Here is a 27,994-nt window from a genome sequence, read left to right on the forward strand (position 1 = left end):
TATGTGGAGATCTCAGTTGTGATAAATTGTTCCTCAGCACTCCTTAGCAGCGTGTCTTATCTACCCTCAACATAGTTATCCAAATTGTGATTTTAGACATGTAAAAGCCTGATATAAAGCTAGTCTGTTTTATATTCCTCTTACTACATGCAAAAGGGAACGTGCATCATAAAGAAAAGAAAGATGAGGATGATTTTGTTTCAAACGCTACTATGAAACCTTTTCATAAGTAATAGGTATTTTAGAACTTAGGTGCTTTGATTGCTGAACAATCAGGTACAGGAATTCGTCAGAGCAACTCAGATAGAAAGCATCTGACAGATGAATTCTGGAAATGGCTAAATAAAATAAGTGAGTCACAGTGGTTTTCCTGGTGGCCATCCTTGGCCAGGATTAGGAAACCACAGGATTGGGAATCAGCCTTCTTGGGCTTGACTCCTGTTTTGCTATGAATCCACGGGAGGTGCAGATAATATTGGAGAAGGCAATGGCAACCCATTCCAGTACTCTTGCCTGGAAAATCCCATGGACAGAGGAGCCTGGTAGGCTGCAGTCCATGGGGTCACGAAGAGTCACATGACTGAGTGACTTCCCTTTCACTTTTCACTTTCATGCATTGGAGAAGGAGATGGCAACCCACTCCAGTGTTCTTGCCTGGAGAATCCCAGGGGTGAGGGAGCCTGGTGGGCTGCCGTCTATGGGGTTGCACAGAGTCGGACACAACTGAAGCGACTTAGCAGCAGCAGCAGCAGCAGCAAATATAACCTCTCTGTTAGTGTCTTATCTGTCTATTTCTTCAGAGTTTATGAACACCATATACAGCAGTGATTGGGAAAGTGTGTTGAAAAGTGAAACTTCTGTACTGTTATTGTCATTACTCATTAATCCTAGTTCATAATGCAAATAATTTAAATGAGGTTCATTTTTCCTTAGCAAATGGATGTTTTCTCTATTATAATATTCTATTGGTAATACTTATTTATCAATAATTAACAAAAACATCAGGCATACAATAAGTAGCAGTGCTGCAGCTGGAGCTCTGATGATGCTTCTGGGAAGTATATGAATATCCTGATTCATGGCCTGAGTTGCTTCCCTAGGGTTTTTATGTCACCTGCATTCAGTGCTGCTTGGAGTCTCACTTCCTCTAATTTTGTATAACTAGTTTCTTGCTCAGTGAAGTTTGGGAGAGACAACCTTCTGACTTTAATACATCTCCATATCATCTTTACTGATCATGGACTTTTTCTTCCCACACGGGCTTCAGTATCTGGTCCTCAGCCTGTATCCTATAGATTGTATAGGTGACTGTAGGTAAAATGATGTCCCTTATTTTATGTGTAGATCAGCCCAAATCTCCAGGGAGGTTCTGTTCTTTGGTGACCTCAGGAACTGGGGAAATTGCACAGGAGATTCCTATGTGGGGTGACCACAGAAAGCTAGCCATAGTCTTAGAGACTCAAGTAGTTCAGGCCATCTCTGAGTCCCAGACTTGTCCATCTCAGCTCTAACCCACCTTGTTAGACTTAGATCCACAGGGCTTGTCCGGAAGAGCCCAGAAACCCTCTGAGAGAGCCTTAGAACTGACCAGTGTCTTGAGGCATTTCCCACGCTGAGCTGTATGGACCACTGGCTGATCTTGGGAAAGTTCTGTAATTGTCTTTAGCCTTCTGCTCACAATATATGTCCGTAGGGATCTTCTAGGACATCTCCAGTATACTCTAGGCTCTCTGTGATAGAGACTACTGTCTCTGTCAGTTAGCTCTGTCTGCTAGAGGGCACGGAGGGGCACTAGCAGCCCTGAACTCACTCTGCTATCAGGCTGGAGCTGTTCCTCACAGAGTCCTCACTGTGTGATCAGTTTCAGTCTTCTCATTATAAGTTCCCATGAGATACTGCTTCTTATTTCAAGGCCCACCTCATATGTCACTTTTTGTTTTTCCTGTAGGCTCCCAACTTTAATAGGATAAATTACTCTAATAGCACTATCTGTACTCACAGTTCTTTATCCATAACTCTAGTGAAACTCTTAACACACAAACATCTAAAATGTGTCCGCCTTTCTGTTTAAAGGAAGCTATAAACTTTTTGAGAGTAAAGATTACATGTAACTCATCTTGTCTATCATATATTTGCAAGGCCTTGCACCATGATTTGAACAATACATATTTTGGACTTAAATTCCTTTAAAGGACTGTCAGATGGAGTAAGATGGAATCACAGAGTTAGACATGATTCAGTGACTGAACAACAACAACAACAAGATACAGTCAAAGATAGTACCACTCTTTTCCTAATTAATTATTTCAGCAAGTTCATTGAGAACCTACTCACATATTAGACACTGGCATACTCTAGAGAGGCAATTATGAATAAGACACACAATTCTTACCTCTAGGGAGCTTATAATCTTCTCTACTTAAATGCCTTGGTCTCTCAGTTTATTTCTGCTATTCCCGATAAATCAGTTGTTGCTTCTGGTGGTGGTCAGCTGAGCCAGACCACTCCTTCTGACACACCCAGGACATGGAAAGGAACTGCTGGTGATGGTGGTAGAAGCAGCAGACAGCCTGGCAGAATTGTGCCCTCCTTCTGACTATACTCATGATAATTGTAACATGTCCAACCATCGGGTACTGTTGCCCACTTCTTCTCAGTTCAGTTCAGTTGCTCAGTCGTGTCTGACTCTTTGCGACCCCATGAACTGCAGCACGCCATGCCTCCCTGTCCATCACCAACTCCCGGAGTTTACCCAAACCCATGTCCATCGAGTCAGTGATGCCATCCAACCATCTCATCCTCTGTCGTCCCCTTCTCCTCCTGCCCCCAATCCTTCCCAGCATTAGGATCTTTTCCAATGAGTCAACTCTTCGCATGAGGTGGCCAAAGTATTGGAGTTTCAGCTTCAACATCAGTCCTTCCAATGAACACCCAGGACTGATCTCCTTTAGGATGGATTGATTGGATCTCCTTGCAGTCCAAGGGACTCTCAAGAGTATTCTCCAACACCACAGTTCAAAAGTATCAATTCTCCGGCGCTCAGCTTTCTTCACCATCCAACTCTCACATCCATACATGACCACTGGAAAGACCATAGCCTTGACTAGATGGACCTTTGTTGGCAAAGTAATGTCTCTGCTTTTAAATATGCTATCTAGGTTGGCCATAACCTTCCTTCCAAGGAGTAAGCGTCTTTTAATTTCATTGCTGCAATCACCATCAGCAGTGATTTTGGAGCCCAAAAAAATAAAGTCTGACACTGTTTCCACTGTTTCCCCATCTATTTCCCATGAAGTGATGGGACCAGATGCCATGATCTTAGTTTTCTGAACGTTGAGCTTTAAGCCAACTTTTTCACTCTCCTCTTTCACTTTCATCAAGAGGCTCTTTAGTTCTTCTTCACTTTCTGCCATAAGGGTGGTGTCATCTCCATATCTGAGGTTATTGATATTTCTCCTGGCAATAAGAGGACATAAATGGGAAGATCCCTCATGCTCCTGAATTGAAATAATATTATTAAAATTGCCACACTACTCAAGACAATCTACAGATTCTGTGCAATCCCTAGCAAAATACCAATGTCATTTTTCACAGAATTAGAACAAATAATTCTAAAATTTGTATGGCAACATGAGAGGCCCTGAATAGCCAAATCATTCTTGAGGAAGAAAAACAAATATGGAGGTATCTCTGTCCTTAATTTCAAAGTATACTGTGAAGGTACGGTAATCAAAATATTATGGTACTGTCACAAAACAAGAGATTAATGGATGAGAATAGAGAGCCCAGAAATAGGCCCATGCCTATATGGTCAAATAATCTGTGCCAAAGGAGGCAAGAATATACAATGGGGGAAAAGACAACCTCTTCAATAAAAGATGTTGTGAAAACTGGACAGCTACATGAAAAAAATCAAACTGAAATACTTTATCACATCATAGAAAGATCCCCTGGAGGAGGAAATGGCAACCCACTCCAGTATCCTTGCCTGAAAAACGCCGTGGACAGAGGAGCATGGTGGGCTACTGTCCAAAGGGTCACAGAGTCAGACACGACTGAGTGACTGAGCACATGCACATACAAAAATAAACTAAAAATGGATTAAAGACTTAAATGTCAGATCTGAAGCTGTCAAACTCTTAGAAGAAAATGCAGGCAATACATTTTGACATCAGTCTTAGCAATATATATATATATTTGGATGTGTCTTTAGACAAAGGAAACAAAAGCAAAAATGAACAAAATGGGACTATACCAAACTAAGAAGTTGTGCACAGAAAAGGAAACTGTCAGCAAAATGAAAAGGCAACCTATGCAATGGGAGAAGATACTTGCAAATGATATATTCCATATATATCTGAAATATATAAAGTCATACAACTCAACTTCAAAAAAGTCCAAATACCATTTAAAAAAATGGGCAAAGTATGTGAATAAACATTTTCCAAAGACATGCAGATATCCAACAAACACAAGAAAAGGTGATCAACATCACTTATTACCAGGGAAATGCAAGTCAAAACCACAGTGAGATAGCTCATACCCGTCAGAATTGCTATTATCAAAAAGACAACAAATAACAACTTTTGGCAAGAATGTGGAGAAAAAGGAATCCTTGTGCACTGTTAGTGGAATATAAATCTGTGCAGCCACTATGTGACACTGCATGAAGATTCCTCAAAAAATTAAAAATATAATTACATGATCCAGCAATTCCTCTCTTGGGTATTTATCTACAGAAAATGAAAACAGTAATTTAAAAAGTTATACACACTTCTGTGTTCACTGCAACATTATTTACATGGGCGAAACAAAACTGCTCATTGATAGACAAATGAATAAGGAAGATTTATGTATTTTATATCAGTTCAGTTCAGTCATTCAGTCATGTCTGACTCTTTGCGACCCCATGGATTGCAGCACACCAGGCCTCCCTGTCCATCGCCAACTCCCGGAGTTTACTCAAACTCATGTCCATTGAGTCGGTGATACCATCCAACCATCTCATCCTCTGTTGTTCCCTTCTCCTCCTGCCTTCAATCTTTCCCAGCATCCAGGTCTTTTCTAGTGAGTCATTTCTTTCCATCAGGTGGCCAAAGTATTGGAGTTTCAGCTTCAGCATCAGCCCTTCCAATGAATATTCAGGACTGATTTCATTTAGGATGGACTGGTTGGATCTCCTTGCAGTCCAAGGGATTCTCAAGAGTCTTCTCCAACACCACAGTTCAGAAGCATCAATTCTTTTGCATTCAGCTTTCTTCACCATCCAACTCTCACATCCATACATGACCACTGGAAAAGCCATAGCCTTGGCCAGATGGACCTTTGTTGGCAAAGTAATATCTCTGCTTTTTAATATGCTGTCTAGGTTGGTCATAACTTTTCTTCCATGGAATAAGCGTCTTTTAATTTCATGGCTGCAGTCAGCATCTGCAGTGATTTTGGAGCCCCCCAAAATAAAGTCTGTCACTGTTTCCATTTGGTCCCCATTTATTTACCATGAAGTGATGGGACCGGATGCCATGATCTTAGTTTTCTGAATGTTGAGCTTTAAGCCAACTTTTTGACTCTCTTTCACTTTCATCAAGACGATCTTTAGTTCCTCTTCACTTTCTGCCATAACGGTGGTGTCACCTGCATATCTGAGGTTATTGATATTTCTCTCAGCAATCTTGATTCCAGCTTGTGCTTTATCCAGCCTAGCCTTTCTCATGATGTACTCTGCATATAAGTTAAATAAGAAGGGGGACAATATACAGCCTTGACATACTCCTTTCCTGATTTGGAACCAGTCTGTTGTTCCATGTCCAGTTCTACTGTTACTACTTGACCTGCATACAGATTTCTCAGGAGGCAGTTCAGGTGGTCTGGTATTTCCATCTGTTTAAGAATTTTCCACAGTTTGTTGAAAATATATATATATACATATTATATATATATATATATTACTCCACCATAAAAATAATGAAATCTTTCCATTAGTGACAACTTGGTTGAACCTAGAGGGTATTATGCTAACTGAAATAAGTCAGACAGAAAGACAAATACTGTATTTCACTCAAATGTAAAATTTAAAAAACAACACAATGAACCAACAGAGCAAAACAATAAAGACATACATGCAGAGAACAAACTGGTGACTGCCAGAGGGATGAGGGGTGGGGCTGAGGGGTGAAGCAGATGAGGGAGATTAAGAGGTATAAACTTCCAGCTGTAGAATAAATCATGAGGATATAATATACACCATAGTGAATATAGTCAATAATATTATAGTTACTCTGTATGGTGACAGATGGTAACTAGACTTACCATGTGTTCTTGGTCGCTCAGTCATGTCCAATTCTTTGTGACCCCATAGACTGTAGCCTGCCAGGCTCCTCTGTCCATGGGGATTCTGCAAGCAAGAATACCAGAGTGGGTTGCTCTGCCCTCCTCCAGGGGATCTTCCCAACCCAGGGATCAAACCCAGGTCTCCTGCATTGCAGGGAGATTCTTTACCAGCTGAGCCACCAGGGAAGCCCAGGAATACTGGAGTGGGCTGCCTATCCCTTCGCCAATGGATCTTCCTGACCCAGGAATAGAACCAGGGTCTTCTGCATTGCAGGCAGATTCTTTACCTGTGAGCTACCAGGGAAGCCCTAAGAATTCTGAAGTGGGTTGCCATGTCCTTCTCCAGGGGATCTTCTGAACCTAGGGATTGAACCCAGGTCTCTTGCATTGCAGACGGATTCTTTACTGTCTGAGCCACCAGGGAAGCCTGTGAAAGATTTATCATGATGATTATTTAAATACCAAATCTCTATGTTATATACTAGAAACTAACATAATATAGGTATGTAAATTATATTTCAATAAAATTATGTATGTCAATTATAGTTCAATAAGAAAGTACAGAACATATTGTTAAAGGTAAGTAGTCAAATTTATAATACTCTAATACTGTAATATGGTGGTGTGTTAACAACTTAAGTCTAGAGTAAAGGTTAAAGGACAAGAATATTAAAAATAACCACAGTTACCTTAATTTGTTAACAAATATAAAATATAAAAATAGATAATTGTGACATCAAAACCAAAAAAGGCAAGGAGTAGAAGGGTGGAGCTGAAGTTGCTGTCAGCATAAAATGGATTGTTTTAGTTATAAGATGTTTTATGTAAACCTATTATGTAAACATGGTAACAACGAAAGCAAAAACCTTTAGTAAATTCACAAAAAAATAGAGTGGAATCAGAGTATACCACCATGGAAAATCACCAATTCACAAAAGTAGGCAGAAAGAGAGGGAAAAAGGAATAATGGAACTACAAAACAACCAGAAAGCAACTAATAAGATGGCACTGGTATGTCCTTAACTAATAATGACCTACTTTATAGCACAGGAAACTACTTAATACTATGTAATAGCCTACATGGAAAAGAATCTAAAAAAGAGTGTAAATATATATGTATATATATGTATGTGACTTCCCTGGTGGCTCAGATGGTAAAGCATCTGCCTACAATGTGAGAGACCCAGGTTCGATCCCTGGGGTCAGGAAGATCCCCTGGAGAAGGATATGGCAACCCACTCCAGTACTCTTGCCTGGAAAATCCCATGGACGGAGGAGCAAGGTAAGCTACAGTCCATGGGGTCACAAAGAGTTGGCCATGACTGAGCGACTTCACTTTCACTTTTCATATATGTATGTATAACTGATTCACTTTGCTGTGCACCTGAAACTAATACAACATTGTAAACCAACTATACTCCAATTAAAAAAAACACAAGAAAAATGATTACCCTAAATGTAAATGGATTGAATTCAATAATTAAAAGGCACTGAATGGCTGAATGGATTAAATTGAAAAACAGGACCCAACTATGTGCTGTGTACAAGAGACTCACTTCTGCCTTAAGTACACACATAGGCTCAAAGTGAAGAAATGGGAAAAAAAATATTTCATGCAAGTGGAAAGCAAAAGAGAGCAGGGGTATACTATATTTCTGTTAAACAAAATATATTCTAAAGCAAAAACAGTAACAAGAGACAAAGAAGCATAGGCTTATTAACAGCCACACAGTTCTCTCTCAGTTGGGGACCTCAGTGAGATAATTTACATGAACAAAGGAAAGGATAGCAGCGGAATTCTCAGAATGCAGTCTCAGTCAGTTCAAGTTTCTTCTTCTGAATATGAAGAATATCTCATGGAAATACTCCTGTCTGTCATACTTCAGCCATGGGGAAGCTAAGAGTACTCCAAACTCTTTTCTTTGACCTAAGAATGGTATATAGAAATGGCTGCCACTTTCAGGTTGGCATTTTACCACATGTGGATGACACAGCTCAATCTACCTTTGGGACTAGGAGAGTGTCCCAGCTTCACTTGGAGCTTGACTCACCTTGTTGGCATCTGTTGCCCTTTCTGTTGTGTGTTTTCCGTTCTGCTAGATTACCTTTCATTGATTGAAAAGATGGCCACTCAGCACTTAGGCCTGTGCAGCATGTAAGTTTTAGTACTAAGTGGGGGTCCCGTTTGTGTTTTTTCCCAAGTTCTGCACTTAACACTTGTCTTTGTGTTAGGAAGCATGGAGTTTTGAGTTCCTCTGAGGCATGAAATAAGATGTTATCATTAATAACCAGCTTTCCCGTCCTTGCTTTGCTGTCAGGAGAGAACTGGATAATAAAACCTATGATTTATTTGGACTGGCTCCATTAAGAACTGACAGAGTGATGATTTGATTCCAATAATGCTTTATTCTTACTCTCCATTGTTAATCTTAAACTTAAACATTGTTAATGTTAAACTTACTACAAGAGTATAAAACAGTACATGTCACCTAAAATTTCATTGGAGTTACCTTTGTCACTATAAAACTTTGTAAGCCTTTCAGAGTCTTTCTCAAATTATAATTAGTGGATTGTAAAGTCTAGACAATTTATAGGCTCACTTTTTTGACTGACTGACTGAATTGCCCTTACAGGTGTTTCAAAGGGACCCTGCAGCTGGTTGTATTCATCAACACAATGATGAATATGTTGGTTAATTCATTCAACATAGATTTATGGAGTGTTTGCTTTCTGTTATGCTCTGTTGTAGGTGTTGGTAATAGTGCACTAAATAAAACAGAAACCTGTCCTCATTTAGTGATGGAAGATGGACAAAAAGCAGAGGAAATTAAGTAATTATTTTGGTTATTTGAGCATGAGAAGAGCTCATGAAAAGGAGAAAAATAAATTGGGGCAGGAGCTGTAGGCAACTGGTTCGATGGAGACAATAGGGAAAGTATTTCAGTTTTAAATATTGTTGTCTGGAAAGGCCCCACCAACAAAGCAACATTAGAGCAAAAGCTTGAAGGAGAGAAGGGAGTGAGCCATGTGTATAATGAGGGGAAGAGTTGTACCAGGCAGAGGGAGCAGTGGGGACAGAGGGGTCTTGAGGTGGGAAGTGGCTATTATGTTCCAAACCAAGCTGATGGTAATAGCACACAGATGCAGTGCTTCCTGCATGCCTGACACTGTTCTAAAGGCTTTACATCCATTATCTCAGTTAGTCGCCCATATTTCCCCAGCCCCGATTTATAGGTGAAGAAATTAAGGCGCAAACAGCTTAGATAGCTTGCCCAAGATTACTCAGCTAGAAAGCAGTGGAACCAGGCAGTCTGGCTCCAGAGTCTGTATGCTCAGCCACTCTGCTCTGCTGCCCGGTGTGTAATCCTCTGGAGATGCGCACGGCACTGCCCATTACACTGCAGTGTGCCATTTTGCATTCAGGAGGAAGTATTTTCTTGATCTTAATATTGGCATTAGTTGTGCTTGTCTTGAGCCGCTGGGTTATTTCAATCTAATGAATCTGTGATCTCTGATGCTCACTGATCATGCTTCTATGCTGGCTGGCCATTGAATACTTAACCACTCGTATTTCTCTTTCTTTCTTTCTTCATGTTGTTATATTTTGTCTATCACTGTAAACTACCTTATATCCTTTTAGATATAGGGGATGATGAATGACTAGAAGTACATTTTAAAAGAAGAGTCAGAATCCTTAGTCTAGAACTAGGAGGCAAGGAGCCCTGGCTCTGGGAAAAACTACCCGCCAGCTTGGCCTTGCACAACTATGATTCCCATTTCTCCGTTCTCCTGGCTGTGGCCCTTCTCCTGTTGCTCATACTTGGAGTTCCCACGGGAGCTGACAGAGGGTGAAGAAGCAGACTTGTCTTTGAAATTTCAGCCCTGACTACTGCAGTCTATGTGGCAGTTAGGAACATGGATTGATGAGCTCAGGCAAACAATTCATACCCTGACCACCACCCACCTGGAGTCTGAGACTTCACATCTTCATCTGTAAAATGAAGGTGAAAATAGTGCTTATTTCCTAGAGTCATGAGGATTAAGTAGGATAATATTCACATACAAAGTGCACAGCACAAAGTTGATGCATGTAAATACAATGGAAATCTTAGCTGTTATTATCACTAGTTACTCTTTAAGTAACAACAAACAAAACAAACCTCTGTCTTTAAACAAAATCTCTCTGAGCCTGGTTGAAATCTGGCTCTCCACCTTATCCCAACTAATGCACCGTGGGGCCCTTCTTTGATACTGATTCCTCACATCTTGGCTTTCAAAACGGAAATGGCCTATTGGAAACAGAATACAACAAATATGAATAGTGAATAAAACCAAAGAGCACAGCCAAATTCCAACTTCCTAAAAGCCTCAGTCATGCTAAAGATAGGGCTTCACAGAAATGCCATGAGAGAGAGGACAAGTACCTCTGCTTTGTAGGCCAGTCCCCATACCCCAACCCCTTCCAATTGCTCAAGAATAGTCTAGGCTTCTTACAAAATTGGCATTGACTTTTTTATTCTCTTTTTAAAAAATTTATTCTTAATTGGAGGATAATTGCTTTACAATATTGTGTTGGTTTCTGCTGTACAACAGCATGAATCAGCTGTAAGTATACATATATCCCCTCCTTCTTGAATCTCCCTCCCACTCCCACCCCCCATTCCACCTCTCTAGGTTGTCACAGAGCACTGAACTGAGCTCCCTGTGTTATACAGCTGCTTCCCACTAGTTATCTATTTTACACATGGTAGTGTATATATGTCAGGCATTGCCTTTGTTAGGATCACTTCAAGTTCTATAAGAAGAAAATAAGCCCGCAAAAGAAGCTTACAAAATTCAATTAGATTTTAATTGTGTTAGAATGAAAGAAAGGCTCTTTCAGAAAGCTTACATGTTTAATACTTTTTTTTTTAATCCTGTCAGAATGTTGAACCCTGACTTGGAGTGGAGTGGCTTGGTACTGGGGTAAAACCATGTGCATTGAACTTGACTCCCGACTCTGCATTTGGAGGCTTCCCAGGGAGCAGCAGCAGCAGGTGGTGCTAGCGGTAAATAATCCACCTGCCAATGCAGGAGACATAAGAGATGCTGGTTCGATCCCTGGGTTGGGTAAATCACCAGGAGGAGGAAATGGCAACCCACTGCGATATTCTTGCCTAGAGCATCCCCATGGACAGTGGAGCCTGGCCGGCTACAGTCTGTAGAGTCGCAAAGAGTCAGACACAACTGAAACGACTGAGCACGCAGGGATTTATATTCATGAGTGGTGTTGCTGGGACTTAAAGTTAGTTAGTTAAGGAAGTTCCATCAAGGCCACGGGGTCCTCATCTATACAGTGGGAATAACACCTACCTCACAAGCCTGTTGAGAGGATTAAGTGACATGGATCTAGGCAAGCTCCTAGATCCATGAAAGTAATAGACTTTCAGTGATGTTAATCTGATCTTTCTGAAGTTTTTCTTCAATTACTTTACTTTCTGCCACATCATTAGAACTGCTGAATTTTTCAGGATTTTTACATCCAGTTTTTGGATTATCAAAGTCCTTTGCTAGTAAGTCTGTCTCCGTTGACTATCAGCCTGTCAATTATGAGTAATAGCAGATAATTCAACATTAATTTTGCTGAATGCCTTGGTAAAATGGTTTAATGAAAAAGTTAGAAACTGTAGCTTAAAGGTAGCTTTATTTATTTACCTATGGACAAATTTTTTAAGTTGACAGTTTCCTCATTTTTAAGGTTTTTTTTTTCTTCTCTTTTGTGCAATTACCACAAAAATGTGAAGGTTGGAATAAAATCACTCATGATTTTATTGCCCAGAAATAACCAACATTAACTTTTAATTTTTTTCTTTTTTTCATAGTTCTTTATATGACTTTTTCCACCTTAAAGTCTATCACAAGTACTGTACTATATTGCTAACATTTAAATTGCTTTCATAGTGATTATTCTGTGACCTACATAATCATTCTCTTAATTTAGACTCAAGAGTCTCCAAAGTGTCTCAGCAAGAAATGTTCTGGGTATAAGATTAATGTTCTGGGTCTTTGTCTGCATTCCGGATTAGTGCCTGAGGGTCATTTCTAGAAGTAAAATTATTGGAACAATATCAGCTTCCCTGGTGGCTCAGACAGTAAAGTGTCTGCCTGCAATGTGGGAGACCCAGGTTCAATCCCTGGGTCAGGAAGACCCCCCGGAGAAGGAAATGGCAACCCACTCCAGTACTCTTGCCTGGAAAATTCCATGGACTGAGGAGCCTGGTAGGCTACAGTCCATGGGGTCACAAAGAGTTGGACATGACTGAGTGACTTCACTTTCACTTTCATCAGGTCAATATTTATTCTGTGTAACATGTCCTCTAAAACCTAGTCACTTAAAACAACAGCAGTCATTCATTTGCTTGCAATTTTGCAATTTGGGGCAATTTTTTCTTTGCTCCTCATGTTAACTGGCAGAATTGGCTTGACTGGGGCTGGAGGATCCACTTCCTAGGTGACTTTCACATGCCCAACAAATTGGTGCTGACTGTTGGCTGGGGCCTAAGTTCCCCTCCAATGTGGGCTTCTCCACTGGATCCTGAGGGAAAGGAGATGGAAACTGCCAGTCCTCTTGAAGGCTAGGCCTGAAACTGGCACAGTGGCTCTTCCAGCATGCTCTGTTGATCAAAGCAGTCACAGGTCAGATTCCAGAGGTGGGTGAAGTAGGCCACATCATTTTCTAGGGGAAGAAACAGGGAATTTGTGGCCATGTTTATCCTACCATAGACAAGGAGCATATTGTTGAGGATCTTTATACGTAGTTCCCTGAATCACTTTCCAGAAAGGTGCTGATATGCAGTTCTAACAGTTCTGCATGAGAATGCACAGTTACCAACATTAAATATTAAAAATTTAAAAATCTCTATTCAGCATATAAGATGTGAGGTATTGTTGTTTTACTTTGAATATGCTTCATTATTAACGAGCTTCCATATGTTTGATAAAAATTTTGTATTTCTTCCTTTGTGAACTGTCTGCTCTTTTGGGGGGGCAATTTGTTTATATGTTAAACAAACTTGTAGAATCACATGAATTTATATATTACTGACATTAAGGATGGGTCATACTTGTAAATATTCATTTCTCTCAATTAAAAATGAAAAAGCTTTCCCTGTTATTTGAGAAAAATTAGACAAAATTATTTTCTATTTACATGATTTTCATAAGTCTGGCAGCCAAATGTTGGTCTCAAAATACTGTTATATGTTATAATAAAATATTTTGAATAAATGTCAGTTTTACTCACCTAACATGTCAAGAGAAACCCATAAATTAATCTGATTTATCTTCATTTTTGAGGAACTGAACTAAAAAATAATTTAGATAACTTTACTGGAGCTGAAATGGAGGAACAAAATTATGTCACCTTAATTTTCCTTTTATCCCTTCAGCCGCCTGGTAGGCAAGCCCCTTAACCTCTCTGAACCTCAGCTTTCTTAACTGTAAAATGTGGATAATAGCAGGTATGCTGTGAGACTTAGAGAAGATGTTTTTAAAGGGCCTAGCACTGGCAGGGCCTGGCATGTGGTGGGCAACATTATTGTTTGCCTCTTATGTTCTGCCATGTGAATCAAGAAAGACCTTACTGCTTGAATCTCAGTAAGTTCTCTGAATGGCCCCCAGGTCAGGATTTGGGTTGCTTGAATGCCATTATTCAGCTTACCTCTGTCCTTTAGTCCTGGGTAGGTGTTACTGCATAGAACATTGCACTATGGGGCAAATCAGGGGCTTTGTTCCAAATAGCACATCACTATTGTCAGGCCACAGCTGGAGAAAATTTCTGTGGGATCATACGATATACTCCTTGAGAATGACTCTTGGGGGAGCTTCTCAGAGCAATCTGGTGTCCAGTTTAACATTCTGAGAGTTCCATGCTAAAAGCATTATGGCTAATATCTTTTACTTGTATGGCACTGGGTAGTTTCCACAGGACTTTAATGTATTTTGTCTCCTTTGATCTTTATAGCCATCCTGGGAGGCTTGAAGGTCCAGGAATACTATTTCCTTAATGAGTAAGAAAGTCAAGATGTGGAGGGGTTATGACTTGCCCAAAGTTACAAAGCTAGTAAGTGCCAGACCCAGAGAGTTCCTACAGACCTCATCCAGAAATTTTCTATTGGATCCTTTGCTGCCTAACTCCCCACCACTAGGATGAGGAGATATATAGGATTGATTTTTTTTCTGTCTTGCATTAAAATGGGTGGGCAAGTGTTGCAGTCATTGTGGACTCTGAAGTCATTATTTACATTTGGATTCTCGCTCTGTCTCTTGTTAGTTGTGTGCCCTTGGGGAAATTATTGCACCTCTCTGTACCTTTTTTTTTCACTCTCCTCTTTCACTTTCATCAAGAGGCTCTTTAGTTCTTCTACGCTTTATGCCAGAAGGGTGGTGTCATCTGTGATGAAAGAGGAGAGTGAAAAAGTTGGCTTAAAACTCAGCATTCAAAAAATGAAGATCATGGCATCTGGTCCCATTATTTCATGGCAAATATATGGGAAAACAATGGAAACAGTGACAGACTTTATTTTCTTGGGCTCCAAAATTGCTGCAGATGGTGACTGCAGCCATGAAATTAAAAGATACTTGCTCCTTGGAAGAAAAGCTATGAAAAACCTAGACAGCATGTTAAAAAGCAGAGACATTACTTTGCCAATTAAAAAACAGAGACATTACTTTGCCATCGAAGGTCTGTCTAGTCAAAGCTATGGTGTTTCCAGTAGTCATGTATGGATGTGAAAGTCACTCAGTTGTGTCTGACTCTTTGCGACCCCATGGACTATATATAGTCCATGGAATTCTCCAGGCCAGAATACTGGAGTGGGTAGCCTTTCCCTTCTCCAGGGGATCTTCCCAACCCAGGGATCAACACAGGTCTCTTCCTTTGCAGGCGAATTCTTTACCAGCTGAGCCACAGATGTGAGAATTGGACTGTAAAGAAAGCTGAGTACCAAAGAATTGATGCTTTTGAACTGTGGTGTTGGAGAAGACTCTTGAGAGTCCCTTGGACTTCAAGGAGATCCAACCAGTCCACCTAAAGGAAATCAGTCCTGAATATTCATTGGAAGGACTGATGCTGAAGCTGAAGCTTAATACTGTGGCCACTGATGTGAAGAACTGACTCATTGGAAAAGACCCTGATGCTGGGAAAGATTGAAGGCAGGAAGAGAAGGGGACGACAAAGGATGAGATGGTTGGATGGCATCACTGACTCTATGGACATGAGTTTGAGCAAACTCTGGAAGTTTGTAATGGACAGGGAAGCCTGGTGTGCTGAAGTCCATGGTGTTGCAAAGAGCTGGACACAACTGAGCAACTGAACTGACTGTACCTTAGTTTCTGCATACATAAAATGAGAATGCCAGTACCTAACTTATAGGACTGTTGGGGGTTTAAATGAGACTGTGAGAAACACTAGTACAATGCCTGGCATCTAAGTAAACATTAATTAAAACCCCTGTTCTTACTGGATGTGATCTGAGAAATCGAAAGCTTATTTCCTTTCAAACTGTCTGCACTGCAGGCCTTTTGATGAACCTTGGACTTCAGGCATTGGTTTCAGGAGGCCTCTGCAGTAAGAGAACAATTTTCTGTGGGAGAGACAGCTGTCCACACCACACTGCACTGAGCATCCTCCACCACATTATCATAGTTTATCAGACTGGCTCTGAGGAAATGGAGCACAGGACAGGTAAGTATTAATTGTTTTTTTTTAAAAAAAGCACCCATCAAATACTTTTAACATTTTGGTATATTCCGTGACTGACAGTCAATCCTAAAGGAAATCAGTCCTGAAAATCTATTGGAAAGACTGATGCTGAGGCTGAAACTCCAACATTTTGGCCACCTAATGCAAAGAACTGACTCATTGGAAAAGACCCTGATGCTAGGAAAGATTGAAGGCGGGAGGAGAAGGGGATGACAGAGGATAAGATGCTTGGATGGCATCTCTGATGCGATGGACATGAGTTTGAGTAAACTCCGGGAGCTGGTGATGGACAGGGAAGCCTGGTGTGCTGCAATCCATGGGGTCGGAAAGAGTCCGACATGACTGAGCAACTGAACTGACTTGCTTGCCTTACATAACCTTTGAAAAAGCAGAATTGAAGGAAAGTAGAATATGCTGGAGAATTCCGTGGACAGAGGAGCCCAGCAGGCTGTAGTCCATGGGGTCGCAAAGAGTCGGACACAACTGAAGCAACTTAGCACACACAGAATATGCTACCCCCAAATATGCCATTTTGATGTGTTGATTACTTTGAATTAAAGTTTCCGAAGAAACATTTGGTGCAAAAACACTGACCTTCCTTTGTACCCCTGAAAGCAATAAATCTCCCATGTGAAAGGGACCCTCCCTGTACCAGGAAGCTAGAAGGCATCCTTATCACCAGAGACAGGGAGAGAATTTAGGGCTGAGAAGAACATGTAATCAAACCTTGTTACTTCTTTACTAATTTATTTATTTATTTAATTTATTTATTTTAGTTGGGGGCTAATTACTTTACAATATTGTAGTGGTTTTTGCCATACAATGACATGAATCAGCCATGGCTGTACATGTGTTCCCCATCCTGAACCCCCCTCCCACCTCCCTCCCCATCCCATCCCTCTGGGTCATCCCATTGCCCCAGCCCTGAGCATTTGTCTCATGCATCAAACCTGGAATGGTGTTCTGTTTCACATATGATAATATACATGTTTCGATACTATTCTCTCAGAATGTCCCACCCTCACCTTCTCCCTCAGAGTCCATAAGACTGTTCTATGCATCTGTGTCTCTTATTCTGTCTCACATATAGGGTTATCGTTACCATCTTTCAAATTCCATATATATACATTAGTATACTGTATTGGTGTTTTTCTTTCTGGCTTACTTCACTCTGTATAATGGGCTCCAGTTTCATCCATCTCAATAGAACTGATTCAACTGTATTCTTTTTAATGGCTGAGTAATATTCCATTGTATATATGTACCACAGCTTCCTTATCCATTCGTCTGATGATGGACATCTAGGTTGCTTCCATGTCCTGGCTATTATAAACAGTGCTGTGATGAACATTGGGGTACACGCATCTCTTTCAATTCTGGTTTCCTCAGTGTGTATGCCCAGCAGTGGGATTGCTGGGTCATATGGCAGGTCTATTCCCAGTTTTTTAAGGAATCTCCACACTGTTCTCCATAGTGGCTGTGCTAGTTTGCATTCCCACCAACAGTGTAAGAGGGTTCCCTTTTCTCCACACCCTCTCCAGCATTTATTGCTTGTAGACTTTTCGATAGCAGCCATTCTGACTGGCATGAAATGGTACCTCATTGTGATTTTGATTTGCATTTCTCTAATAATGAGTGATGTTGAGCATCTTTTCATGTGTTAGTTAGCCATCTGTATGTCTTCTTTGGAGAAATGTCTGTTCTTTGGCCCATTTTTTGATCGGGTCATTTATTTTTCTGGAATCGAGCTGCAGGAGTTGCTTGTATATTTTTGAGATTAATTGCTTGTCTGTTGCTTCGTTTGCTATTATTTTCTCCCATTCTGAAGGCTGTCTTTTCACCTTGCTTATAGTTTCCTTTGTTGTGCAAAAGCTTTTAATTTTAATTAGGTCCCATTTGTTTATTTTTGCTTTTATTTCCAGTGTTCTGGGAGGTGGGTCATAGAGGATCCCGCTGTGATTTATGTCAGAGAGTGTTTTGCCTATGTTTTCCTCTAGGAGTTTTGTAGTTTCTGGTTTTACTTTTAGATCTTTAATCCATTTTGAGTTTATTTTTGTGTATGGTGTTAGGAAGTGTTCTAGTTTCATTCTTTTACAAGCAGTTGACCAGTTTTCCCAGCACCACTTGTTAAAGAGATTGTCTTTTCTCCATTGTATATTCTTGCCTCCTTTGTCAAAGATAAGGTGTCCATAGGTGCGTGGATTTATCTCTGGGATTACTATTTTGTTCCATTGATCTATATTTCTGTCCTTGGGCCAGTACCATACTGTCTTGATGACTGTGGCTTTGTAGTAGAGCCTGAAGTCAAGCAGGTTGATTCCTCCAGTTCCATTTTTCTTTCTCAAGATTGCTTTGGCTATTTGAGGTTTTTTGTATTTCCATACAAATTGTGAAATTGTTTGTTCTAGTTCTGTGAAAAATACCATTGGTAGCTTGATAGGGATTGCATTGAATCTATAGATTGCTTTGGGTAGTATACTCATTTTCACTATATTAATTCTTCCATGAACACGGTATATTTCTCCATCTGTTTGTGTCCTCTTTGATTTCTTTCATCAGTGTTTTATAGTTTTCTATATATAAGTCTTTTGTTTCTCTAGGTAGATATATTCCTAAGTATGTTATTCTTTTCGTTGAAATGGTGAATGGTATTGTTTCCTTAATTTCTCTTTCTGTTTTCTCATTGTTAGTGTATAGGAATGCAAGGGATTTCTGTGTGTTAATTTTATATCCTGCAACTTTACTATATTCATTGATTAGCTCTAGTAATTTTCTGGTAGAATCTTTAGGGTTTTCTATATAGAGGATCATGTCATCTGCAAACAGTGAGAGTTTTACTTCTTCTTTTCCTATCTGTATTCCTTTTATTTCTTTTTCAGCTCTGATTGCTGTGGCCAAAACTATGTTGAAGAGTAGTGGTGAGAGTGGGCACCCTTGCCTTGTTCCTGACATTAGGGGAAATGCTTCCAATTTTTCACCATTGAGGATAATGTTTGCTGTATAGCTTTATTATGTTGAGGTATGTTCCTTCTATTCCTGCTTTCTGTAGGGTTTTTATCATAAATAGATGTTGAATTTTGTCAAATGCTTTTTCTGCATCTATTGAGATAATCATATGGTTTTTATCTTTCAATTTGTTAATGTGATGTATTACATTGATTGATTTGCGGATATTAAAGAAACCTTGCATTCCTGGGATAAAGCCCACTTGGTCATGATGTATGACCTTTTTAATATGTTGTTGGATTCTGTTTGCTAGAATTTTATTAAGGATTTTTGCATCTTTGTTCATCAGTGATATTGGCCTGTAGTTTTCTTTTTTGTGGCATCTTTGTCTGGTTTTGGAATTAGCGTGATGGTGGTCTCATAGAATGAATTTGGAAGTTTACCTTCTGCAATTTTCTGGAAGAGTTTGAGTAAGATAGGTGTTAGCTCTTCTCTAAATTTTTGGTAGAATTCAGCTGTGAAGCCATCTGGTCCTGGACTTTTGTTTGCTGGAAGATTTCTGATTACAGTTTCGATCTCCGTGCTTGTGATGGGTCTGTTAAGATCTTCTATTTCTTCCTGGTTCAGTTTTGAAAAGTTATACTTTTCTAAGAATTTGTCCATTTCTTCCAAGTTGTCCATTTTATTGGCATATAGCTGTCGGTAGTAGTCTCTTATGATCCTTTGTATTTCTGTGGAGTCTGTTGTGATCTCTCCATTTTCATTTCTAATTTTGTTGATTTGATTCTTCTCCCTTTGTTTCTTGATGAGTCTGGCTAATGGTTTGTCAATTTTGTTTATCTTCTTGAAAAACCAGCTTTTAGTTTTGTTGATTTTTGCTAAGGCCTTTTTTGTTTCTTTTGCATTTATTTCTGCCCTAATTGTAAAGATTTCTTTCCTTCTACTAACCCTGGGATTCTTCATTTCTTCCTTCTCTAGTTGCTTTAGGTGTAGAGTTAGTTGATTTATTTGATTTTTTTCTTGTTTCTTGAGGTACGCCTGTATTGCTATGAACCTTCCCCTTAGCACTGCTTTTACAGTGTCCCATAGGTTTTGGGTTGTTGTGTTTTAATTTTCATTCATTTCTATGCATATTTTGATTTCTTTTTTGATTTCTTCTGTGATTTGTTGGCTATTCAGAAGCGTGTTGTTTAGCCCCCATATGTTGGAATTTTTAATAGTATTTTTCCTGTAATTGAGGTCTAATCTTACTGCATTGTGGTCAAAGAAGATGATTGGGATGATTTCAGTTTTTTTGAATTTACCAAGGCTAGATTTATGGCCCAGGATGTGATCTATCCTGGAGAAGGTTCCGTGTGCCCTTGAGAAAAAGGTGAAATTGATTGTTTTGGGGTGAAGTGTCCTGTAAATATCAATTAAATCTAGCTGGTCTATTGCATCATTTAAAGTTTGTGTTTCCTTGTTAATTTTCTGTTAAGTTGATCTATCCACAGGTGTGAGTGGGGTATTAAAGCCTCCCACTATTATTGTGTTATTGTTAATTTCCCCTTTCATACTTGCTAGCATTTGCCTTACATATTGTGGTGCTCCTATGTTGGGTGCATATATATTTATAATTGTTATATCTTCTTCTTGGATTGATCCTTTGATCATTATGTAGTGTCCTTCTTTGTCTCTTTTCACAGCCTTTGTTTTAAAGTCTTTTTTATCTGAAATGAGTATTGCGACTCCTGCTTTCTTTTGGTCTCCGTTTGCGTGGAATATCTTTTTCCAGCCCTTCACTTTCAGTCTGAATGTGTCCCTTGTTTTGAGGTGGGTCTCTTGTAGATAGCATATGTAGGGGTCTTGTTTTTGTATCCATTCAGCCAGTCTTTGTCTTTTGGTTGGGGCATTCAACCCATTTACATTTAAGGTAATTATTGATAAGTATGGACCCGTTGCCATTTACTTTGTTGTTTTGTGTTCGTGTTTATACACCCTTTCTGTGTTTCTGTGTTTCCTGGAGAGCTGGTTTGGTGGTGCTGAATTCTCTCAGCTTTTTCTTGTCTGTAAAGCTTTTGAATTCTCCTTCATATCTGAATGAGATCCTTGCTGGGTACAGTCATCTGGGTTGCAGGTTATTCTCTTTCATTACTTTAAGTATGACCTGCCATTCCCTTCTAGCCTGAAGAGTTTCTATTGAAAGATCAGCTATTATCCTTATGGGAATCCCCTTGTGTGTTATTTGTTGTTTTCCCCTTGCTGCTTTTAATATTTGTTCTTTGTGTTTGATCTTTGTTAATTTGATTAATATGTGTCTTGGGGTGTTTTGCCTTGGGTTTATCCTGTTTGGGACTCTCTGGTTTTCTTGGACTTGTGTGACTATTTCCTTCCCCATTTTAGGGAAATTTTCAACTATTATCTCCTCGAGTATTTTTTCATGGCCTTTCCTTTTGTCTTCTTCTGGGACTCCTATGATTCGAATGTTGGGACGTTTCATATTGTCCCAGAGGTCCCTGAGGTTTTCCTCGTTTCTTTTGATTCTTTATTCGTTTTTCCTCTCTGCTTCAATTATTTCCACCATTCTATCTTCTACCTCACTTATCCTATCTCCTGCCTCTGTTATTCTACTGTTGGTTCCTTCCAGAGTGTTTTTGATCTCATTTATTTCATTATTCATTATATATTGACTCTTTTTTATTTCTTATAGGTTCTTGTTAAACATTTCTTGCATCTTCTCAATCCTTCTCTCCAGGCTATTTATCTGTAACTCCATTTTGTTTTCAAGATTTTGGATCATTTTTATTATCATTATTCTAAATTATTTTTCAGATAGATTTCCTATCTCCTTCTCTTTTGTTTGGTTTCGGGGGCATTTATCATTTTCCTTTACTTGCTGAGTATTTCTCTGCCTTTTCATCTTGTTTAGATTGCTGTGTTTGGGGTGGCCTTTCTGTATTCTGGTAGTTTGAAGTTCCTTTTTGTTGTGGAGGTTCCTCCCTGTGGGTGGGGTTGGACGATTGGCTTGTCAAGGTTTCTTGGTTGGGGAAGCTTGCGTTGGTGTTCTGGTGGGTGGAGCTGGATTTCTTCTCTCTGGTGTGCAATGGAGTGTCCAGTAGTGAGTTTTGAGATGTCTGTGGGTTTGATGTGACTTTGGGCAGCCTGTATATTGATGTTCAGGGCTATGTTCCTGCTTTGCTGGAGAATTTGTGTGGTATGTCTTGCTCTGGAACTTATTGGCTCTTGGGTGGAGCTTGGTTTCAGTGTATGTATGGAGGCTTTTGGATGATCTGTTATTAATTAATGTTTCCTGGAGTCAGGAGTTCTCTGGTGTTCTCAGGTTTTGGGCTTAAGCCTCCTGCCTCTGATTTCCGGTCTTATTCTTGCTGTAGCCTCAAGACTTCTCCATCCATACAGCACTGATAATAAAACTTTTAGGTTAATGGTGAAAAGATTCTCCACAGTGAGGGATACCCATAGAGGTTCGCCGAGTTACATGGAGAGGTGAAGAGGGAGGAGGGAGATAGAGGTGACTAGGAGAAGAGGGGGACTCAAACGTGGAGAGAGCAATCTAGCCAGTAAGCACTTCCCTGTGTGTTCTCTACAGTCTGGAACCCTCAGAGAGGTTCATGGAGTTACATAGAGAGGAGAAAGGAAGGTGATAGAGATGAGCATGAGTAGAAAAGGGGGATTCAAGAGGAGAGAGAGAGATCTGGGCAGTACTCTGTTCCCTAATTGTTCTCTGGTGCCCAGAACACCCACAGAGATTCACAGATTTGGGTTGAAAAGAGAAGGAGGAAGGGGAGAGATAGAGGTGCTCTGGGGTAGGAGAAAGAGAGTCAGTAGGGGGAGAGAGTAATCAAGCCAGTAATCACACTCCTGAGTAAAAATGGGTACTAAAGATTGGGTTCTTAAATGTACAAAATTGATATCAAATACTATAAAACAAAGGTTAAAAATCTAGAGTAGAGGTTAGACTCTTAAAAAAATACAATATTAAAAAAACCAAAATCACAAAAAATATAAGATATATGTATGCAGTTTGCTTTAAAAATAGGGTCTTTTTTTTTTTTGCAAGGTAATAGTGGGTTATAAAAATGAAAACTAAAGGTGTAATAGAGGACTTAAAGAAAAAAAAATTTTTTTAATTAAAAAAAAGTTGATAATAGTAAAAATATATCCAGGAGTTTGTCTCGAGCTGTTGCGAGCAGTGTGGGGTCAGTTCAGTTTCAGATAGTTCCTTGTTCCTGCTTATACTTTTCAAGATCTATAGGCCCCTTTCAATATAGTTGGTTTTAACTACAGGGATTTTAATTGTTGACCTGTCACTTCCAAAGCGGTTTCCTCTATTTATTTGGCTTCTGTTTGTAGGTCTCTTCAGTGTCTAATTTCCGCCCTGACACAAGGGGTGGAGGTGGTCTCTTTAGGTTCCCTTGTTCAGTCGTGCTGTGGGGAGGGAGGAACACTGCAGATCAATATCACTGGCATGTGTATGGAGAACTCGCAGTGTCTCGGCTGCACTGGGTTTGCCCTTGCTCATGGCATGTGTGCTTTCCCAGTCTACTCTGCTCAGGCTTCAGGTTATTCTGCCAGGGACCGGGCCCTGAGATGAGTGCACTTCCCAGGTCTAAGCTGCACAGGTTCAGGTTCTTGGGTACTCCACAAAGGCGCAGACTCTCGGTTGGACCCGTGGTTTGTGCCGATCCCTGGTTGGAGCAGCTCAGGCAGCCAGGTGTTTGGTGAGCGCACTCTCCTCTGTTGGGGTGGTGCGACTTATCACCTCCCTAGTCCCAGCCTCGGTTTCTGGGTGCACCCGGCTCCAGTGTACCTTGTGTCAGTTCTGGGTAGCTGGCCTCTGTCTGCGACCCTCCCAGGGGATGTCAACCCTCCAGAATCTCAAGAAGTCTTTGCTCTCTGGGGCTGAGTTTGCCCCTTTTTGGCTCTGGCTGGCCCCACCTGCACACTGCGTCCGACGTGGGGGATGGAGCAGTCCGCAGCTGGCTAGCTCTTTTCTGGTATTGCTCAGTCCTTTGTTCTGTGAGCCGGCCGACAGTGCCTTAGATTTGGGCTTTTCACAGGATAGTTCTCTCTCTCTCTGGCTATCCCACGGTTTAGGTTGCTAGCTCACGTTAGCTCCCTCAGATTGCCCTCAGGGCATTTGGGCCCGGTCCTTACCCTAAGCAGTGCCACCCGCTCCTCTCCGTTCAGCCCCCACTTGCTGGTGGCGGATGCGAGCATCTGGGGTACTTTTCTGGGAGTTGCCTTTAGGCACGTAATCTGTGCGTTTTATTTATTTATTTTCCCTTCCGGTTATGTTGCCCTCTGAGATTCGAAAACTTTCCCCAAACCCGCCGGTGAGAGGGTTTCCTGGTGTTTGGAAACTTCTCCTCTTTTATGACTCCCTCCCCGGGACGGGTCTGCTTCCCTAACTCTTTTGTCTCTCTTTTTATCTTTTATATTTTGTCCTACCTCCTTTCGAGGACAATGGGCTGTTTTTCTGGATGCCTGATGTCGTCTGCCAGCGTTCAGAAGTTGTTTTGTGAAGTTTGCTCAGCGTTCAGATGTTCTTTCAATGAATTTGTGGGGGAGAGAGTGGTCTCCCCATCCTATTCCTCTGCTATCTTAGCCCCCTCCTGCTAATTTACTACTGGCTTCTTGTCAGGCAGGTATGAAAGCTGCCTGATTTGGTCACTTCTTTGAGTCGTATTTTTTATTGGGCTGTTGTACTTACAAAATTAAATTCGTTTTTCTCCTGTTAATCTTATGTCAATTTAGTCCCATCATTCTACTGGAGTAGCATGACCACACTTTCAGATAGGCATTAACTGTACAAATGAAGAATTGGAGACCTGAGATTAAAAACTTGGTTAAAGCCATACAACCAGTAAGTAGAGCCCCTGGGTTTTATACCTAGGTCTCTTTGGCGCTCAGTCTAGTGTACTCTCAGCTATAATTTACAGTTCTACTGTACATTAGGAGCAGGTTTCAGGTTTTGAGGCCTTATCCCTGCCTTAGGGCCTTTGCACTTTCTATCTGCAGTATTCATCTTGCAATTATCTACTTGGCTCACTCCCTCACCTCCTTCTGTTTTCTACAGTGATACTACTTTCTTTGTGAATTCTTCCTTGATAATTTCAGATATCAATTACTCACCCCGCCCCACCACATACACTCAAAAATTTCTTTGTGGAGCATGGGTTCTAGGGTCCACAGGCTTCAGTAGTTGTGGCATATGGGCTTAGTTGACCCACAGCATGTGGCATCTTCCCAGGCCAGGGATCAAACCTGTGTCCCCTGCATAGGCAGGTGGATTCTTAACCACTGGACCACCAGGGAAGCCCTTTTTGCCTTTTAATTTGCTTTATTTCCTCAAAGCACTTACCAGCCTCTGATAATATTATGTATTTACTTATTAACACTCACATGTAAGCTGTACAAGGACAGAAATAAAAATTGCTCTGTGTCCTGCTGTATTCTAGACATAGAGCAATGGCTAGGCTGTATCCTAGACCTAGGTATCTAGAAGACAATCTATACATATTTGTAAAATGTGTACAAATGAAAAATAAATCCATGCAATTTCAAGTTTGAATTTATAGCAATACAATTGACTTCTATGGCAGTAGTCTGAATTGCCTGATTTCTAACTCCAAATTCTTCATTCATTCATTCACCCATTCACTCTGCTTTGATTTTCCTCATATACCTTATCACCACCTAAAATTTTATCAAATACTTATTTATTGTCCCCTTCCTTTATTTTACTGTAAGGTCCAAGAAGGAAGGCATTTTTGCCTGCCTTGCAAATTGCTATCTGATGGTGGTGGTTTAGTTGCTAAGTTGTGTCCAACTCTGGTGACCCCATGGACTGTAACCAGCAGGTTCCTCTGCCCATGGGACTTTCCAGGCAAGAATACTAGAGCAGGTTGCCATTTCCTTCTCCAGGGTATTTTCCTCACTTAGGCATCGAATATTAATCTCCTGGATTGCAAGAGGATTCTTCATTGCTGAGTCACCTGGGAAGCCCAAAGTACTATATCCCCATGTAGAAAACAGTATCTGGCACTTTACTGGTGTTCAAGAAGTATCTCTTATATGAATTAATAAGTGTACTTATTTAAGAAACATTTGTTGAGCTCCTGCTATATTCCTGGCACAATCTGTCTTTAGTCTCATGAGGGAGAAAGACAAGTCAATAGGGAATTTGCAACACAGGTAAGATTTACTGTAGAAGAGAGTAATACAGTGAGACCCCTAAATGACTGTGACAAGTCACAGAGAACTCAGGTGGGATTTATCCTGAGCCAGGCTTGAAGGGTGACAGCATATGCAAACACACTGGGCCAAGTGAGAATATGTCAAAGTGTTGGAAGTAAAATATTGTGTTATAAGACTGGGAGGCAGAGTTGGAGAAGGGACCAGAGAGGGGTGGAGAGCCTAGGAGTTTGTGTGACATGCTGGGGTGATGGACTTTATTCTGAGGGCAGTGGAAGATTTTAAGCAGAAATTTGACATGAGCTGATTCTCTTTATTATCTCACTGTAACATCAAGAAGAAGGATAAGGCAGCAAAAATCAATCTTCACATCAGATCCACAAAGTCAGCAAATTGTAGGTTTGATAAGACAATTGAGCTCTTCAGTTTGTCAAGCACAGGCATGAGATAGAACTGTACAGCCCAATTTGCCTCCTGCCTGGCTGGTGAAGAAACCAGTTATAGGCTCAGCCTTCTGTGAGTGGGAGGATGGGGTGTCCCATGGCTCCATGAAGATGGTCTAATTCCAGTACAGCTCCTGGTGACAGTTTATGGGTATTTTTGAAATGCCTGCTAGGAGATTTCTCACTAGTGTGAAACCCAGAATTAAATAAAATTCTAAAAGTCTAAGTATCTTGATAAGCTAGTTATTCATACTCTAAATAACTACAGAATAATAGGATGGTAAAAACTCTCCTTTCCTCACTTTCATCATGTATAAAATTTTGAATAATACATACAAATATTACACTTAATACTTGGAGGAGAATTTTTTAAACAGTAAGGTGGGTAAGCAGAAAATTAAAGTGATAATATGAATTAACTTTAACTGAATCTCTAGTTTCTTTAGACCCTATGCCAATTTGTATCAGCAAAGCCAACTTCCACCGGCATTTAATAGGGAGATTAATAATAGTGGGCCTGTGAATGTATTTTGGATAAAGGGATCGGTGCCTCTGGGGGAAAACCCCCAGCATAGAGAGAGAAAAAGCTTGGTGAGGAGAGAGCATCTGTTTATATAGATCACCTGTAGTTGGCTCTATATATGAAAAGTATGATGTTAACTATATACTTAGAGTAACAGTAATCAAGGCTGGATGATATTAAACAGACCCACACAAATCTGTTCAACTGCTTTATTTCTCAATTGAGGTCAAATTACTGTAACATAAAATTAATCATTTTAAAGTGACATTTAGTGCATTCACAATGTTGTGCAACCACTATCTCTAGGTCCCAAATATTTTTACCACCTCCAGAGAAAATCTTGTACCTGTTAAGCACTTCCTCCCAATTTCCCCCTCTCCCCTGCTCCTGGGTATGCATTCCCTCTCTAGGAATATACCTTTCTAGGATATTTCATATAAATGGAATCACACAATATGTGACCTCTTGTGTCTGCCTTCTTTCATTTATAAAATGTTTAGAGGTTCATTCACCATATAGCATGTATCAGTACTTCATTCTTTTTATGGCTAAGTAATATTCCTTATTTTGTCTGTCTATTCATTAATAGATGGACATTTGGATTGTTTCCACCTTTTGGCTATTGTGAATAGTTCTTCTGTGAATACATGTGTACCTATATTTGTTTGAGTACCTATTTTCAACTCTTTTTAGTATATACTGCCAATTTATTTTTGGCAAAGAGTCAAAGTAATTCAGTGGAGTAAAGATATTCTTTTCAACAAACAGTGCTGGAGTAATTGGGCATCCATAGGCAAAATAAACCATGACCTACCC

The 27,994-nt window shown here is 40.3% G+C and overlaps 1 protein-coding gene across 16 annotated transcripts in view; it reads left to right on the top strand.

The window, feature by feature from the left end:
* NMD3 (NMD3 ribosome export adaptor) overlaps positions 1-27,994 on the top strand; it is a 288,544-nt gene that overhangs the window by 54,471 nt on the left and 206,079 nt on the right. For 2 of the 16 annotated variants that reach the window (XR_014077004.1, XR_014077001.1), the window contains 2 exons: positions 11,254-11,378; positions 15,254-16,054. The exons of 9 other annotated variants lie outside the window; for them this stretch is intronic. Coding sequence is in view for 3 of the 7 variants with exons in the window: in XM_081570730.1 (XP_081426856.1) it covers positions 15,887-16,054 (168 nt within the window). In the remaining 4 variants the exon portion in view is untranslated. Of the gene's footprint in view, positions 1-2,840; positions 3,252-11,253; positions 12,837-15,253; positions 16,055-18,951; positions 19,092-27,994 lie in introns of those variants that run through there. 5 more of the 16 variants (XR_014077003.1, XM_081570731.1, XR_014077005.1 and 2 more) reach the window with 4 other exon arrangements.

The sequence above is a fragment of the Giraffa tippelskirchi genome, chromosome 2 (genome assembly GCF_054371585.1).
Source record: "Giraffa tippelskirchi isolate mGirTip1 chromosome 2, T2T-mGirTip1v1.2.pri, whole genome shotgun sequence".
Taxonomy (NCBI): domain Eukaryota; kingdom Metazoa; phylum Chordata; class Mammalia; order Artiodactyla; family Giraffidae; genus Giraffa; species Giraffa tippelskirchi.